Below are 16,710 nucleotides of genomic sequence, written 5' to 3' on the forward strand. Positions count from 1 at the left end.
ATTGTTTTTGACACTTTTATATGTCAATAATTTGTCAGATCGAAGGAGTTGCACTTTTGATCACACTTTTGATTCATCACACTTTCATACTATGCAGTTCGATTTGGTGGGAACTGTGCAATATTTTGTCGTGACTACCGTGCACGCACCTAACTTTACGCAGCTCCAAACTTTGCGCACTTTCTTATCATCACGATAATAAACCATGGCACAGAAAATTTCCGAAAATTTCAATTATGACAAAAAGTTTGCTATTTGCTTAGGGCATGTTCAGGAGCGTTTTATTTTGTATAGGAGTTTTAAAATAGAACTGAAACTGAAACATTCACATCCCCAGCAGAGCGTTTTGTTTAATAATTTAGAACAGTTTTGTTTTGAAATTTAAAACTGTTATACGACGCCGTTCTATTTGTTGCTGATTTTGAAACACGTTTAGAACTGCGTTTTAAATACATGCAAAGTTTTCAGCACAGACACTTAGACCCGATAGACTGGGGAAAAATCAATTTGAATGCAGTAACGCTGAAGGCATGGCGAGACATGAATTTTAAACTGAATAGAACATCCACTAAAGCGTCTGCTGGGGACAGCAAGTTCTGGTTTTAAAATTTTCAGTTTTATATTATAGACCTGTCAAAATTATGAATCTAGAACTGAAACACTCCTGAACATGCTCTTATTGCTAATACTTGACTGTATTTGTTTACCATGAAAAATCATTCATGTAAGGTACATAAATAAACAAAGCGATCATCACATGATAAACGTTCAACAAATGATAAATTTATCACAAATTCTGGGCAGCCGGCTGCCCAGGGCAATAAGGAAATGATAGCACTCCAGAGAGTTGCATAGATCGTATCGCTTATCAAGGTGAATCCAGATTTGTGCAACGCTTTACCTTATCCCACTAACAATAACTCCTTCTCATGGCAAACGTGGAGATGCAGAGGTGTACACGGTCTCCATAACAACGTTTACCACACTAACATTCCTGTCCTTCTCCGATGACTGTAAGGACGTGACCGGCGCCATTATTGACATTTTAAAATATAGAACTCTCGAGTTTTGCACAATGAGGATGGATAGCTACTCCCAGGTCCCATCTGTTGATTCTCTGTGCAATTTCGCTTGTTCTGGTCAATCACGGAGTAGCAACTACGAATTGTGCGGTCATCATGCTCATGCTCATGCTCAAAGACGTAGTCAATATCCCAGTACAGAGATGTTGACAGGGTCAATGAAATCGAAAATGAATAGAAAATGATTGAGCAGCTCGGCTGTTTGATTGAATGATGCAAACGAAAAACTGCGAATTGAAAATAGTAGGGCATGATTTGAGATTTGTTCTTCCTTCAAGTTCAAAACAACCTGATGAAAATTTGCAGCTCCGCATATAAACATGTTACATTTAAAACCATAAAACTAAGCAAAGCGCCAAAAATTTAAAGAACCGTGTGCCACGCACATTGTGAAAATCATACCGCCTGAAAGCTCAAAAAAGTATAATATTTTTTAAATATCTACGGTCTATTGCATACATTACAATTCTAGAAGCTTGAAGGATTTCATTGGCGTGAGTAACATTAAAATTGATTGACAAATTGCCGAGATACGACTGTTTGAACAGAAAAGCTCATTTTGTAGGTACTGACTTTCAGTTACTGTTTTTACAATAACTTCGGATATATAAATTTGTTTAGAGCGAGTAAGGGCGCTATAACCCTGGCTCATTAGCCAGGCCAGGGCTAAATACTTCTGTCCCATCCCAGGAACCAAAGGAGTGACATTAACCCTCTTAGTAAAGTGACTCCCAACGATTTATCAAACCCCCAACAAATTGAAACGGTTGTGTACAGTTGTCCACGTTTCTTCCTTATTCAAGGTTCAAAATAATCCGTTGATTAAATTATTCATTGAATGAATAATTTGATTGCCGTATAATTTTGAATCATCTTTATTTTGTACGCTGCACAGTTGGCCTGGCCGCTTTAATGCTTGTGTCATATTCAATATGTGCCACAAACATTGATAATGACAAGAAAAATTGTGGTCGAAATTTTCCAGGATCCCTACATGTATTGGCTGTGTATGTGTAGACTAGACTAGATTAGACTAACTTCGGATATATACATTTGTTTTTCATTTTTTATGATCACCGTTTTTGTAAAAGATGTACCTACCTATCCAATGGCAAAGAAAAATTTGAAATCGGTGAAAAAACGGCTACGATATGGCAAGTCCAAGTAGCGTTCCCATTTATTTCGCTGACTTTGTTTTACTCTTTTTGCTATAACTTGCGGTAGAATACTCTATTCTTCTATTAATGCGACGTATTAACAAAAGACATACATTTCCAGGGGTGAAGACGGTTTTAAAATCGGTTACGTACTAGCTGAGCTATGACCGGTCAAAGTAAGTGTTCCCATTTATTTGACCCCTTGGTATTCCGAGTGTTAATGATGTTTGTCTGAAATCATATATCGTCGCTGTTGTGCTATCTTATGACAAACGCCATTTTGAGGTAAACCGAGTTAGATATGCCCCATTACTTGTCTAAAAAATCTCAACAAAGTGGCGTTCACAGAATTTTGACATTGTGTTTGGTTACGGAGATATAGTGAGAAACGCGCTGAGAAATTTTTAATTTTTTGTTTCAACTGACTGTGTTTGGGGATGGTCTCAAATTATCTTGATGTATAAGATGTTTTTATATGTAATACTATCTGAGAAACACAAAGGCATAATAATTTTGAAAACAAAAATGCACGAATTGTGAGTTTTAAACTGGAAATATAGCATATTTGGCAACACTGTAAACAAAAATAATTCTTATTTTCCCTGACTCATTTCCTTCAAAATGCACCTCTCCGATTGTATATAGACCAAATGAAAACAAAGATACGAATAAAAGTTAATAACTGATGATTTTTTTCTATGGAAAATTTTCCATGTACGATTGGTATTTTTACGCAGAAAATATATGTAGGGGGCTACACGCTTGGGGTGGATGTTTTGCGAGTAAACTGTCAGATCAGTAGCAAATCTTTAAAAGTTTACATAATTTTTGCATTTTTAAGAAAATTGACCTTAGTTGTATAATAAAGCGAAAGTGAAGTGGAAGAAAACTAATGTCCTTCAAGATGGTAATAGATTTATTATGCAAAGCAGGGATAATATAGCATATTTTTAAATTTTTCTGAGCCGGTATAAAACCACTTCGTACGAAGTTGTGTATGTCCGAAATGAGAGCTAATTCTTGGTTATGCTTTGATTGGTTGTTTAAATATTCTTAACTCGGCCGGTTGTGAACCCTAACCTAGAAGCACAGTATACACAGATTTTTTATGTTTAACTTGAGTGTATCTACTAAAAACTATTATCATTAACTTCCAAATTGTTTTTCTTCCCCTCTGAGTCCATTATTTACTATACAAACATCCACCTTATCTTGTTTATTCTTTTAATCTGTAGATGTCGCAGCAGGTAATTGAGCTTTGCAGCAAAATGCCAATCAAGACACGCCATACAAATTTTGTTATCAATACACACCTATGACACGTGTGAGTGCGACTTTTGTTTACATTTATAGTAAAAACTCGCAACATAGTCAGCTGATCTTCGGAATATTTGAGAGATTTATACAGAATAGATAGAAGCATCAAATATCTTCTTCGAAATGTTTATGCCATTTAAAAGTTTCAAGATATTTAATCTCAGACTTTAAAAATCGTTTTTCTCGAAAAGTGCAAAATGGCGCTTGTCATAAGATAGCACAACAGCAACGACATGGCAATGTACATTACGCCGTGCAGAGAGTCCATGATTGTAACACCATTTAAAACCTACTCTCCGTTCTTATCCCACATTTCTTGTCCATTTTATGTACGAACAAAATAAATCGATTCTATTAGAACCATCATGCTTTTTAAAACATGCGTAAAGTTAGGAACAATGTAGCTTTTGTGCGCAAAGTTAGGAAACAAGATAGCGAATCAGTCTTTAAATTATATATTTTTTTATAGTCTATTCTTTTTTTCACTAATTACTATGAATAAAGTGGTTAAAACTCTACCATGAAAATAAATTTTAAGAATGGGTAAAACCTTTTTTCTACTATTTGCATTGAATCAATCTTCAAGAAATTTCTTAACTGCGCAGAATATGGTACGTACACGGTACCCTTTCAATATAAGGGCTCTTTTTCACAAAAATGCCGTAACGTTGAAGTGATTCATAGTCGAAGGTTGCCATTTGGCGATGAAGCTATCTATCACACACAAAACAAATCATGAACAGATTCAACAGAAAATAGCATACGGTTACAAGGTCTTCACAGTTTTTAACGTTGGTGAGGCTTTCGCAGCGGAGCAACGACGAATCTTTGTTCTCTTGCCATTATTGGATGTTCTTTGGTGAGATGACGTGTGAAGCTCGACACATCATTGCGACATCTTACCCGAACGAATCTTCTATAATCTTGAAATACGGATACTCTATGGCCTCCTTTTATGTTTCTTTTGCTTTTGTAATAAATATTCCTAGGCAGACTAGTAAGTAGGAAAAGTATTCTTCTACATGACAAATTAAGTTTTAAATTATTTTTACCTTACTGAGCAAGGCTGCCCTGTCAGTCGATTAGCATGAACAAAAATGTATATAGAAATAAATATACCCCATACACCAAGGTAAGATTAACCGAGATAAGGATAGGAAATGTTTCGACGTTAGTTTTTGCAAAAATTGCAAAATATCAAACTATATGGACAGTGTCAATAGGTACTGCAGGTACTCGATAGATAATGCTAATAAACCAATGGCAATGCAAAGCTGTACTCTTTCAATCGTTGTACAACACCGCCCAGGTAAACGCAAATAAAAATGTCGTCAGTCTTAATACGGTAGAATGAACGGGAACGTATTTGTAAAGCTCTTAAAATTGTCTTATTCGGATCCCATAGAGGACAAAGGCTACACAATTTGTTAGGCGCTTAAAAATGAAATTATTTTTACTCACCGAGCCATCGTTCTCCACCAAACACAGGAAAACAACATCCTCACGCAGCAACCGCACGGCAGCATGCAACGGATGTTTCGTCTTACTTTTGAGCATTTTGTACAACAACGGACCGGACATATGCTCAAAATCCTGTGGAGTCAAATCATCCCAGTGGGTCGATATCAAACCGGAACAGTACTCTAGCAGATTGGCGGCTCCCACTTCTTCGGCTACACAGTAAAATCGCACACACGAACGAACCGATACCGATGACACCAAGGCCCGTTCGCATAAACCCATCAGCCCTGGCAGTTTGAACCGATGGGCCGTTTTCAGCAAATCCAACGCTAGCGAATCATGCTGCAGGTCCACAACGTCGGTGTAGATCCAACGAAGTAGCGCAAAACCCACATCGGCCTCCAGGTCGGACCAGTCTGCAAGGAAAAACGGCGTTTACTCAACTGATGATGATTATAGTGCCGTATATTACGATGCTCACCCAACTCTGCCTTGTCTGCTATTACTTCCTCGCGCCATTCTTCGCTGCGTGCGTTCAACACAAACTTATGAGCGGGCATAGTTTTGTCCTTAAGCTTTACCGTTATGTCCGAGTAAGTCTTACGTCCATACAGAGTTGCGACAGTCATTACAAGACGGGACACAAAGCTGCTGAATTCGCCCACGTCATCGTTAGATGCAGCGGCTTTACTGTATTTTCGTTCCAATTCGGCATAGTTTTTTTGCAGCTTGGTGTATTCTTCTTTTAGCAGCTTTAGGTGTTTCTCAAGCTTCACTGAGCCGTTGCTACTGGTTTCTGAAATAAAATACAGCAATTGATATTTGGAATTTCATTGAGTGCGAAAATCTAGTAGTTTACACTATATATTAGTTGAAGGAAGAAAAAAAGGCTTGGGTCTTTTAATTATACGTCAATAACAGCTCCTAAGAATATTGTCAACTATATCCTGGCTCTAATGCCAAAAGACAAGAGTTTTTATACTCGTCAGCGACCTAGAGCCATTGTGCTTGGCTAACCGAGACATCACTCGGTACCAGCCAGTTACTTTGGGCGTTGTGTGAACTGTTTGGATTTAATTCTTAACACGCCAATTTGGAGTTAGTTTGGAAATATTGTCTAGCTGATAGCAAGTTGGTGTCAGTTACTGACGAGTGGAACACGAAACATTCAAATCCAACTTATTACATCCTGCACTATTATCAACTGGGATTTGAAGACTGTAGGGCTACGCTCAAATGTCAGCAGTTTCGGTAACCGATGCAATCAGTTACGCTCTAGTGATACCTAGCGATCCGTTGTAGTCAAAAGGTACCGTGTACCATCAAACAAATGTTTACATCTCACTAAATATGTGATAAGTGATATCAAAGAGAAAGAAAGAGAACATCATTTGCTCACAGACACATTATCAGCCCGATACTCTTATTCGTCATCATTTCTTAACTGAATGAATGAATTCGGGGTGGAGAATCTTGAAGCAAGTTTGTGCCATCGTTTAACTAATGCTACTGTAGAAAAGGAGTAGCATTTATGATATAGGTTCGGGTTCGATATTGAAGCATCGTTCAAATAGTTTAAAACCCCATAATCTACAGGAAATCTAACAGATTTGAATTTAGTCGTGATAAATACTCGCATCTCAATAAATGAACTCACCCATATTTAGGCGGCAAAACGTGCACCGATTGTTTGTAAATGCAACGAAACAATTAACTGTTGAATTCGATAAAGCACTTTAATCACAAGAAAAACATAACTTCCTTGCTGAGGAATTCACTTTTTGCTCACAAACCGATGTAAACACTTCCGACCGACCGAAATGAAAAGAAATTTCTCCGCTGTCAAACTTTAAATACGAATGTCGACTTTTGATGACAGATTATAGCGAGTACTCGAATCTTTGTCGATCAACTGCAGCAACAGGTGTGTTTATTTGCTCGAACACCGGAGTCGAATTTGTGCTACTCTCTGGTGGTGATGGGAACGGCACGAGTGCCTTAAGGCGTGTCGTTTCCACCACCAGAGTGTAGCGCACGCTCGGCTACGGCGATCGTACGAATATTTAAAATCTCTTTAAAGCTGTTTACACACGAGGCGATATGACACATATTCACTATGGATTTTGTTCTACCTACCCATGTTCCTACCAACAGACATAACCCCACAAAATGAGCCGGATGAACTTCGTTTGACAATTCTTGGTGGTTCTGTATCTACGGATTGCACCCTGTCAAAAAAAATGCGGACGAACATGGTCAGGCGATTTAAAAAGTTTGACGTTTGACTCAACTCGCCTGTGCTAATTGCCCCTATGAACAAATGCAATTTGCGAATGCGATTTAAAGGCAATTTCAATACTTAGACAAATTTTCTGGCGGCTGAAATGGACTTGGTTGTTTTTTGCGTTTTTCAAACATGGCGGTTCATGTTTGGCTTAAGTTTAAAATTGTTTTGCCTTTCTCAATAGAAAGGTATTGCAATTGCTCTGAAACCCGACTTTTTAACGGAGGCCCGGAGGGCCGAGTGACATATACCATTCGATTCAGTTCGTCGAGTTCTGCAAATGTCTGTGTGTGTATGTATGTGTGTATGTATGTATGTGTGTGTATGTGCATGTGTATGTGACCAAAAATGTCACTCATTTTTCTCAGAGATGGCTGAACCGATTTTGACAAACTTAGTCTCAAATGAAAGGAGCAACGTTCCTATAGGCTGCTATTGAATTTCTAATGGATCCGACTTCCGGTTCCGGAATTATAGGGTGATGAGTACGAACGCGCAGAAAATGTCGATTTTAATAAATTCTGCAATGAATGTATAAAGGTGAAAATTTTTCCAAAATATGACCACAACTGCTTCGATTTGTAGTATTAGGTCACTAACATCCATTTAAAGTCTATTTGGCCACATTGGCCACCATCATCGGTTCCGGAAGCCCCGGCGGAAGTATCTAAATTCAGAATAACAGTCATATCGGTTTCTCGGAAATGGCTAGACCAATTCGACTAAACTTGACCTCAAATGAAAGGTATTGCGTCCCCGTAAATGGCTATTTAATTTCATCCCGATCCGACTTCCGATTCCGGAGTTACAGGTTATGGCGTGCGATCACATAGCAAATTGTGATTTAAACCGATACTCCGATGAAAGCAAAAAACGTAAAAATTTCGCTAAAATGTCTCTCAAACAACTTAAATTTGCTGTTCTAGTTCACCGACGGCCAACCAAACTTTCGTTGACTACATTGCCCACCATAGACGGTTCCGGAAGTGCCCGGGAAAAGCGACCATCTTTCAAAATTTACGAACTCACATCAGTTTCCCGGAAATGGTTGGGCCGATTTTCACAAACTTGGTCCCGAATGATAGCTATAATATCCCCATAGATGTCTATAAAATGTCGTACGGATCGCTTAGGGGCCATGCATAAATGACGTAGCATTTTGGGGGGTAGGGAGGGTATACTAAATTTGTGACGAAGTGTGACGAGGGGGAGGGTAGGGTCAAAAGTTGTGCGACGTAGAATTAAATTCAAAACCCATTGTTTAGAGAAAATAATTTAATGATCCTCCATTCCCAAGAGAAATGAATTTAAATTCAAATAAGTTACTTTTGATGCGGTTTTTCATGAGGTAAATTTTACGATTCGCGGACTTACAAGTTCACAAAAATACGAAAAGATTTTGTATGCGGATTTAACTTGCTACATTAGTTAGTTAATGTTGCTAACTAGTAGACTTAGTTTGGAAGCTGAATTAAATTTTCACTTTGGATTCGACCAAACAAAATTTAGTAATTTAGATGAACGTATGCTTGTTAGAATCATTGACAGCTGCAGGATTGTGAACTGAGAGAACTTCTCCTTATGCTCCCCTTGACATATAAAATTCAAAACAAAACTATCAACACAATATTTGTGATGAAATGGGCTTATTTTGCACGCAATTTGCTGCTATAATGAAAGTGTTGATAAAAGTCGTCAAACATTTTGAAAGGACATGTATTTAAAATAAATGTAAAACACGTAATTTTTTTTTTCATCACCCGGGCGCTTTGCATGGGACGAGGGGGAGGGGGTAGGTAAATGCTACGTTATTTACGAGGGGGAGGTTAGAATTTTGTGACCAAATGCTACGAGGGGGGAGGGAGGGGTTAAAAATCTCCGAAAAAAAAGCTACGTCATTTGTGTACGGCCCCTTATATGGGTCCGGAAATATAGACTAAATCGTCCGGTCACATATGAAATTCCCATATAAGCCGAAACTCAAATTTTTTTTTCAAATGGGGGACCTCATGAAATTTCAGAAATCGAATTCGTATTTTTGATGCCAAACATCTTTAAAATGCATGAAACGTCGAGATTTTATGTTATCTCGAAAAAAATTTTTTTTTATAAAAATCGACTTTTTGGGACTTTGCCGATTTCGCACCCTTTTGCCTTTCTCATATAGAAAGGTTATGCAATCACTCTGAAAAACGTCAACCTAATCCCGGCCCGGAGGGCCGAGTGTCATATCCCATTCGACTCAGTTCGTCGAGATCGGAAAAAGTCTGTATGTGTGTGTGTATGTGTGTATGTATGTGTGTGTATGTGTGTATGTGTGTGTATGTGTGTGTGTATGTATGTGCGTATGTGTCAAATAATGTCACTCATTTTTCTCAGAGATGGCTGGACCGATTTGCCCAAACTTAGTCTCAAATGAAAGGTGCAACCTTCCCATCGGCTGCTATTGAATTTTGGATCGATCGGAATTCTGGTTCCGGAATTACGGGTTTCAGAGTGCGGCCACACAGAAATTTCTCATAAAAACTATAGGAAAAATTAAAAATAGAATTTTTATTTTTGATGCTAAATGTATTCAAGGTGCATAAAACGTCGAGATTTGATGCAAACACGAAAAAAATTTGACGAAGATTCACTTTTTTGGATTTTGCACATTTTTGCCTTTCTCATATAGAAAGGTTATGCAATCACTCTGAAAAACGTCAACCTAATCCCGGCCCGGAGGGCCGAGTGTCATCCCATTCGACTCAGTTCGTCGAGATCGGAAAAAGTCTGTATGTGTGTATGTATGTGTGTATGTGTGTGTGTATGTGTGTGTGTATGTATGTGCGTATGTGTCAAATAATGTCATTCATTTTTCTCAGAGATGGCTGGACCGATTTGCCCAAACTTAGTCTCAAATGAAAGGTGCAACCTTCCCATCGGCTGCTATTGAATTTTGGATCGATCGGAATTCTGGTTCCGGAATTACGGGTTTCAGAGTGCGGCCACACAGAAATTTCTCATAAAAACTATAGGAAAAATTAAAAATAGAATTTTTATTTTTGATGCTAAATGTATTCAAGGTGCATAAAACGTCGAGATTTGATGCAAACACGAAAAAAATTTGACGAAGATTCACTTTTTTGGATTTTGCGCATTTTTGCCTTTCTCATATAGAAAGGTTATGCAATCACTCTGAAAAACGTCAACCTAATCCCGGCCAAATTTTTTTTTCGACTCGCGTAAGGTTTCTGGATTTTAACAGGGGCGTAGTTGATGGTTTACGGAGAGGGGTTACACCCCCCCTCTACTGTTCACTCCCCTCCTTTAAAAATCTCCTTAAATCACCCCTCAGACCACCACCTCATACCCCTCCCTTTCAACCCCATCATCTTTAAACCACCACTATATTACAAAGCATACCAATTTAAGCTGGGGAGTCGTTCGTTCATGGGACTTTCGCCCTCCTCACATACCCATCCCCGCATGACAAAATGAGTTAGCAAGCAGATAACATTGATTTAATGCTGATTAGGCTAATGGAGTATGATATTTTTTTGTTTCAAGTGTTTCACCGTCGACACGTAGCTCATCAAGTTCGTTGCTGGCATGTCATTGTGTATAAGTGCAAAGTGTACTAAGAATGTAGTGGACATTTCCACGATTATGTTGAACATAAAAAGCCTCCGTGCCATAGTTTAGAGAAATGAGAAAGGCACAATTGCACCGCTAGATGGATTAAAACAGGTTTTTCAGTTCAATATTACCGTGGCTATTTTTTCTTTTTCAAAATTTTAGAACTCGAATAATGATTTATTTTCCTATATATAGTTGTCATGTGATGTATAATAATAAAATGTAATATATGCATTTAAAAGTTTTTAATGAATATAAACAACGCACACATTCTCGTGATTCATGATTGAGAAAGGCACAATTGCACCGCTAGGTTTTTTTTAAACAATTGGCGCGTTCCCGCTTGTATTTTGTTTGTTTAGTGCACTTAATTTAGCCAACGAATGTGGAAAATTGTAGAATCGTGTGTAAGTATAGTGGAACAAGATCTCTGAGTCTAAATGAAAGTCAGATTGTGGTAAGTTTTGGTGTGCAATACGAATTTCACCATCGATTCTTCCTATAGTCTGGTGGTGATTACCTAGTGTACCGGTAAATTTATATAAGTAGATAGCGAATCCGAAAATAATTATTATTTTTAATTTTCATATCAGGCAATTAAGGGCGATTAAATGGCGCGTTCCCTCGGCGATTTAGGGGCGATTTAAGGGCGGGTAGAGCGGCAAAAGAATGACGGCGGCAAATCGTCCAAATGTTGCATATAAAATAGCCCCCTAATTGCCAACAAATTGCTGGCAAATTGTAGGGCAATTAGCGCATCCGATTTGGCAAATAGCCCCCGCTAGCCAGCAACTTGCCCTTTTTGACTGGGCAGGCACAGCATATTTCTGTTGTGTATTTTAAATCATGAAATCTCGCGTTTTTGTAAACGGCCAATAAGCATACTGTCAAAATTCACTTTGAGAGAAAATTCCAGACAAACCGTAACTCGCCGAGGTTGGATGTTAACATGTTACTGCTGTGATTCATAATCGGCGATTTATCGTTTGTCTATAATTTCCTCTCAAAGTGGATTTTGACAGTATGCTTATTGGCCCTTTTCAAAAAAAAAAACGCGAGAAATGAATGCATAATTCTCGACAAACATGTCAAATGGTCCTAAGTGCAAATGAGAGCCTCTCTTTGTTTACTTTTTCTTTCGATTATTACGGCGTCAGCATAAAACTTTTCAATATTGTTTCAGAACATATCGAAAAACGCTGATTTCGACTAGCATATTATGATAAGGGTTAATGAACAAACGAAAGAGAAAGTAAACAAAGAGAAACTGTCATTTTCATTTAGGCCCATTTGACATGTTTGACTAAAATTAAGTATTGTACGAAACATTTCAACGGTTTAAACAAATACAATTATACAAATTTGCATTTGGTTTAAATATTCACATTGTCAAAAATGTGTGTAGATTAATGAGCCAATTTTTTCATTGTTTCAATAGTCATCCACCCATTTGAAGTCATTAGTTAGAGCGGCGTCTGCCATATTTAATGTAAGTATTGGCTTAAAAAGTTCTTCTATCCGAGTTTTCGTTGCAGAGCAATTTCACCATTCTTAGGCCATTTTTTTGTTTTATATTAGTTTTTGGGAACAACACAAACACAACTGCAGCGAGATGATAAATTATCAGCATGACATGCGACCTCTAGTAGTTATAATCTCGCGACATGCGACCTCTAGTAGTTATAATATCTTTTATTTAATATCCATTTTAACATCAACTTTGCACGCCCTCGTTTAAGGTTGCACAGAGAATGCATAAAATTCGCAAACGAAAAAAGCAGTTTTTTCCACACCGTATGTCAGATCTTCATAAAAATCAATCAGCGTATGTAGAATGTTGTTACTGTACTGCTGATTGATTTTTATGAAGATCTGACATACGGTGTGGAAAAAAACTGCTTTTTTCGTTTGCGAATTTTACGCATTCTCTGTGCAACCTTAACAAAGGCCTTACACTGATCCACTTCGTTCGATGTTCTGTTGGATGTATAGTTAGTTTCCTATATGGAGCTTTGACGCATTGCACGCAACACAAAATATATTTTGAATTTCTATTTTGATGGAAAGAAATGCATTTAATTTCGTTGATGTTCAAAAATGTATCGCAAGCTAGGGGCAGAGAACTTGTGATGCATTGTTAAAAATCAGAGAAATTCAATGCATTACTTTCCATCAAAATAGTAATTCATAATGTGTTTTGCGTTACGTGTAAGATGTCAAAATCCTACAAAAACTAGCCCTACATTTAACAAAACGTCGAACAAATAGTGAATCGGCGTAGGACACTTGTTAAACAAACTTTTCTGTTTCTACATTCTTCGCAGTAGATTTACAATGAAATTTCATTTACATTAAATTTTGCTGTTTTCAAGAAAAAATGTATGGAGAAAAATCGATTTTTTTAATGTTAAGATACATTACTACCCCCCTTTTTCACTGTGAAAATCGATTTTATATTGAAATTTACTGCAGAAACGTTAAAGTTTATTGTTTTGCCTTTCTCATATAAAGAAAGGCTATGCAATCACTGTAAAAATCGACTTTTTAACCGAGGCCCGGAGGGCCGAGTGTCATACACCATTCGATTCAGTTCGTCGAGATCGGCAAATGTCTGTGTGTGTATGTATGTGTGTGTCATTTAAACTCACACAATTTTCTCAGAGATGGCTGAACCGACTTAGTTTCATCTGAAAGGTATAACGCTCTCATAAGCTGCTATTGAATTTTTAGTTGATCCGACTTCCGGTTCCGGAGTTACGGGTTAAAGAGTGCGGGCACACACCAACCAACATTTCAAAATATAATCACATGAAGATAACATTGAACTCATGCTGATTAAGCTAATTAAATAGTATTCTTTTGCCTTTCTCATATAGAAAGGTTATGCAATTGCTCCAAAAACCGACTTTCTAACCGAGGCCAATAATAATAGCCAATAATATAACATTCGACTCAGTTCGCCGAGATCGCAAAATATCTGTGTGTATGTATGTGTGTATGTATGTTTGTATGTATGTATGTATGTATGTGTGTGTATGTGCGGATTTGTTAACAAAATGTCCACCTCGGTTTCTCGGAGATGGCTGAACCGATTTTTTCAAACTAAGATTCAAATGAAAGGTATAATATTCCCATAGGTTGCTTTTGAATTTCATTTTCAACCGACATCTTGTTCCGGATTACGAGTTGAAGAGTATGATTACAAAACAAAATTTGTTGATTTGTCCACATCGGTTTCTCGGAATTTTCTGAACCGATTTGGCAAACTTGGTTTTAAATGAAAGGTCCATCATTCTGGTTCCTGAATTACAGGGTGATACGTACGATCACGCAGCAAATCCTGATTCTAACGAATTCTGCGATGAATGTAAAAAGGTGAAATTTAAATTCCATCTCCATCCGACTTCCGGCTCCGGAGTTACGGGTTGTGGAGTGCGATCACATAGAAAACTCCGATTCAAACCGATACCGCGATTAATGCAAAAAGGTGCTCTTATATATACTTATCAAGTGTAATAAGAATGAAAGACATTTCCATAATGTTATATTGTACGAACCAGCTATTTTATCATAGTTTGTAGAAATGAGAAAGGCACAATTGCACCTCTAGGTGGATTAAAAGGTTTTTTTTATATTCGTCACTTTTCTAATTTTATAAGTTTTTGTATTGTAGCATAACACTAGAACTTATTGTAAATTATTGTAAAATTACTGTACTGTCACAGTGAAAATCATAATTTTGTTACTGTACATTATTGTGATTTCTTGGTCTGATTCCCAAAAGAACACAAATTTACAACATATTAAACTTGCATTTATTACCCAGAATATCCTCTTCTCTTCCTTTCTACCAATTTTCCTTCTGCCTTTCTTTCTTACCCCCTCCTTTTTCTCTCGACTTTCACAGTTCTTGTCACGCTATCCCGCTCTACCTCTAATCTTCCTCACTGTCTAACAATGAGGAATAAGGGGGTTTTCCGAGTGTTTAATCCGTATATTGGACGCGATTAAAACTTTCTGTGTAAGTGTTACAATAAGTACAATATGCAGTCGGTAATTATTTGATAACTTACGCTTAGTACCCCTACTCCTTTGTAATCCTGTTTCCTCCGTAATCCTTTTTCTATTTTCAACCTCCTCCGAGCGTTGTTCTGAAACACGCTTTCACGTTCTTACTAGAGATGGGCGAAACAGTTCACTTCGAAGAACCATTCCCGACTGAACAGTTCTGTAAAAAGAACTAGTTCAGATGAACCGTTCTTCCGTTCAGCTGATATTTTACTTGTATCTAGCGAATGTCTCTCAAAACATTCGATTCTTGGAGAGGAACCAAACAGATGCTGCCCAAACTATTATACCCCTGTATGCTTAACAAGTTCATCAAGGGTAGCGATTTCTTCATGATGTATAACTAGAGAAATAGAGAATGTGATGAGTCGTTCGCTTGTGAGTCGTTCTTCGCCGGTTTCATTCTGGGAGAGCACAGAGAGCGGTTTGTGGGACGGCAAGTCGGTTCATTTTCTTTCGTTCGCCTAAAAATCGATCCGAGAAATTCGCCAAACGGCTTTGGGTCAGGTTCAGTTCATTCACTTTGAAGAGAATTGAGAACTACCGTTCTTTTAAAAAGAACTTCCGTTCGCTCATTCTCTTCTAAGAACCAGTTCACTTGAACCGTTCGCGAACGAATGACCCATCTCTAGTTCTTACACTCGCTTAGTTTTAGGTTAGGCTAAGGAACAATGATTAAGGCTAAGTTCACGCTGTATAATTCATTTTAGGTTCAATTCTTACATGTAACTAGCCTTTAGTTATAAGCCACTTAGTATAAGAATTTAGCATTTAAGTTTAGTTTAACTGGATCTAAGAATTAATTTTAATAACGCCTTCGCACCGAGTGCTGGTGTGTGGCATTTCACCTACTACGCATAATGCACGGAAATGGTGAGATGCGCCGGCCGAGGGGTCGTGACAATGAGTTTTAGGGCTTACCGGATACTGCGTGGGGGCACTCCACACAGTTCCCAATACCGCACACACAACCCAAGCAACCAGAAGTTCGGATAATACTTAAAAAGCACGCTTTAAAGTTCATGTGAAGTTCCTAGCGAACTTTCGAGCTGCTTAAGCTTTAATGGAACTTGAAAGCTGCTTAAACCGCTATTAGAACATAAAACCAAATACAAATATTTGTATTTGATAAAACGTATAGCAAAATTACTTAAAACGAGAAGCTTGTCCAGCTCTCTTATACGAACTTTTAGTTGCTTGGGAATGCCTTATGTTTCATCCACCACACTTGGGTGTGCTTTGCACCGTTCGACCGTCGCAGAATTGGTTAGTGTAGCTTTACTCCGGCACGCTGCCTCCAGCTTCCGAGCGATACTATTCTGCTACCAGCACGCAGAGATCTTCCCTTGCCTCCGATGCCCGAAGCTCCGTTTGCTGTAACGAGAATCCAGTCCGAGAAAAACACCTCGTTGAAACGCTGTTAAGCGGACCCTACACGCGACAGGAATATTATCAATAAAAATATTGACAAGACTACTTCAATCTTTCAATCCCATTTGAATTCTACAGAATCAGTATTTTCATAATGTAACACGATCAATATATTGATAAATAATTGGTTTATTGTCAATATTTCTGCTTTAGTCATCGCTTCGACCATAGACCACGTTTGCTACTTACTCCAATGGAGGTGTGGTATTCTTTCTCCCGTATTTCCGAGAAATGGTATCTCTGCTCGATGTCGCAGCAGTAGCTGTGATTCGTATCTCGGAGCCGTCGGAGG

The 16,710-nt window shown here is 38.0% G+C and overlaps 1 protein-coding gene across 1 annotated transcript; it reads right to left on the reverse strand.

Moving 5' to 3' along the window:
- Positions 1-4,944: 4,944 nt before the first annotated feature.
- LOC131680585 (rabankyrin-5-like) lies at positions 4,945-6,850 on the reverse strand. Its single transcript, XM_058961299.1, has 4 exons — positions 6,675-6,850; positions 5,499-5,813; positions 5,018-5,433; positions 4,945-4,971 (listed from the first exon to the last, which is right to left on the reverse strand). Exons 1-4 carry the CDS (start codon positions 6,676-6,678, stop codon positions 4,945-4,947), a joined length of 762 nt encoding a protein of 253 aa, XP_058817282.1. The 5' UTR covers positions 6,679-6,850.
- Positions 6,851-16,710: the final 9,860 nt, after the last annotated feature.

This window comes from Topomyia yanbarensis, chromosome 2 (genome assembly GCF_030247195.1).
Source record: "Topomyia yanbarensis strain Yona2022 chromosome 2, ASM3024719v1, whole genome shotgun sequence".
Taxonomy (NCBI): Eukaryota; Metazoa; Arthropoda; class Insecta; order Diptera; family Culicidae; genus Topomyia; species Topomyia yanbarensis.

What these genes read in the sequence shown, in the direction of transcription:
- LOC131680585 (XM_058961299.1), bottom strand. An exon ending in AGCAGACAAGGCAGAGTTGG is followed by an intron (nt 5,434 to 5,498) that starts GTGAGCATCGTA and finishes TTTTCCTTGCAG; the next exon opens with ACTGGTCCGACCTGGAGGCC. An exon ending in TGGTGGAGAACGATGGCTCG is followed by an intron (nt 4,972 to 5,017) that starts GTGAGTAAAAAT and finishes CAAATTGTGTAG; the next exon opens with CCTTTGTCCTCTATGGGATC.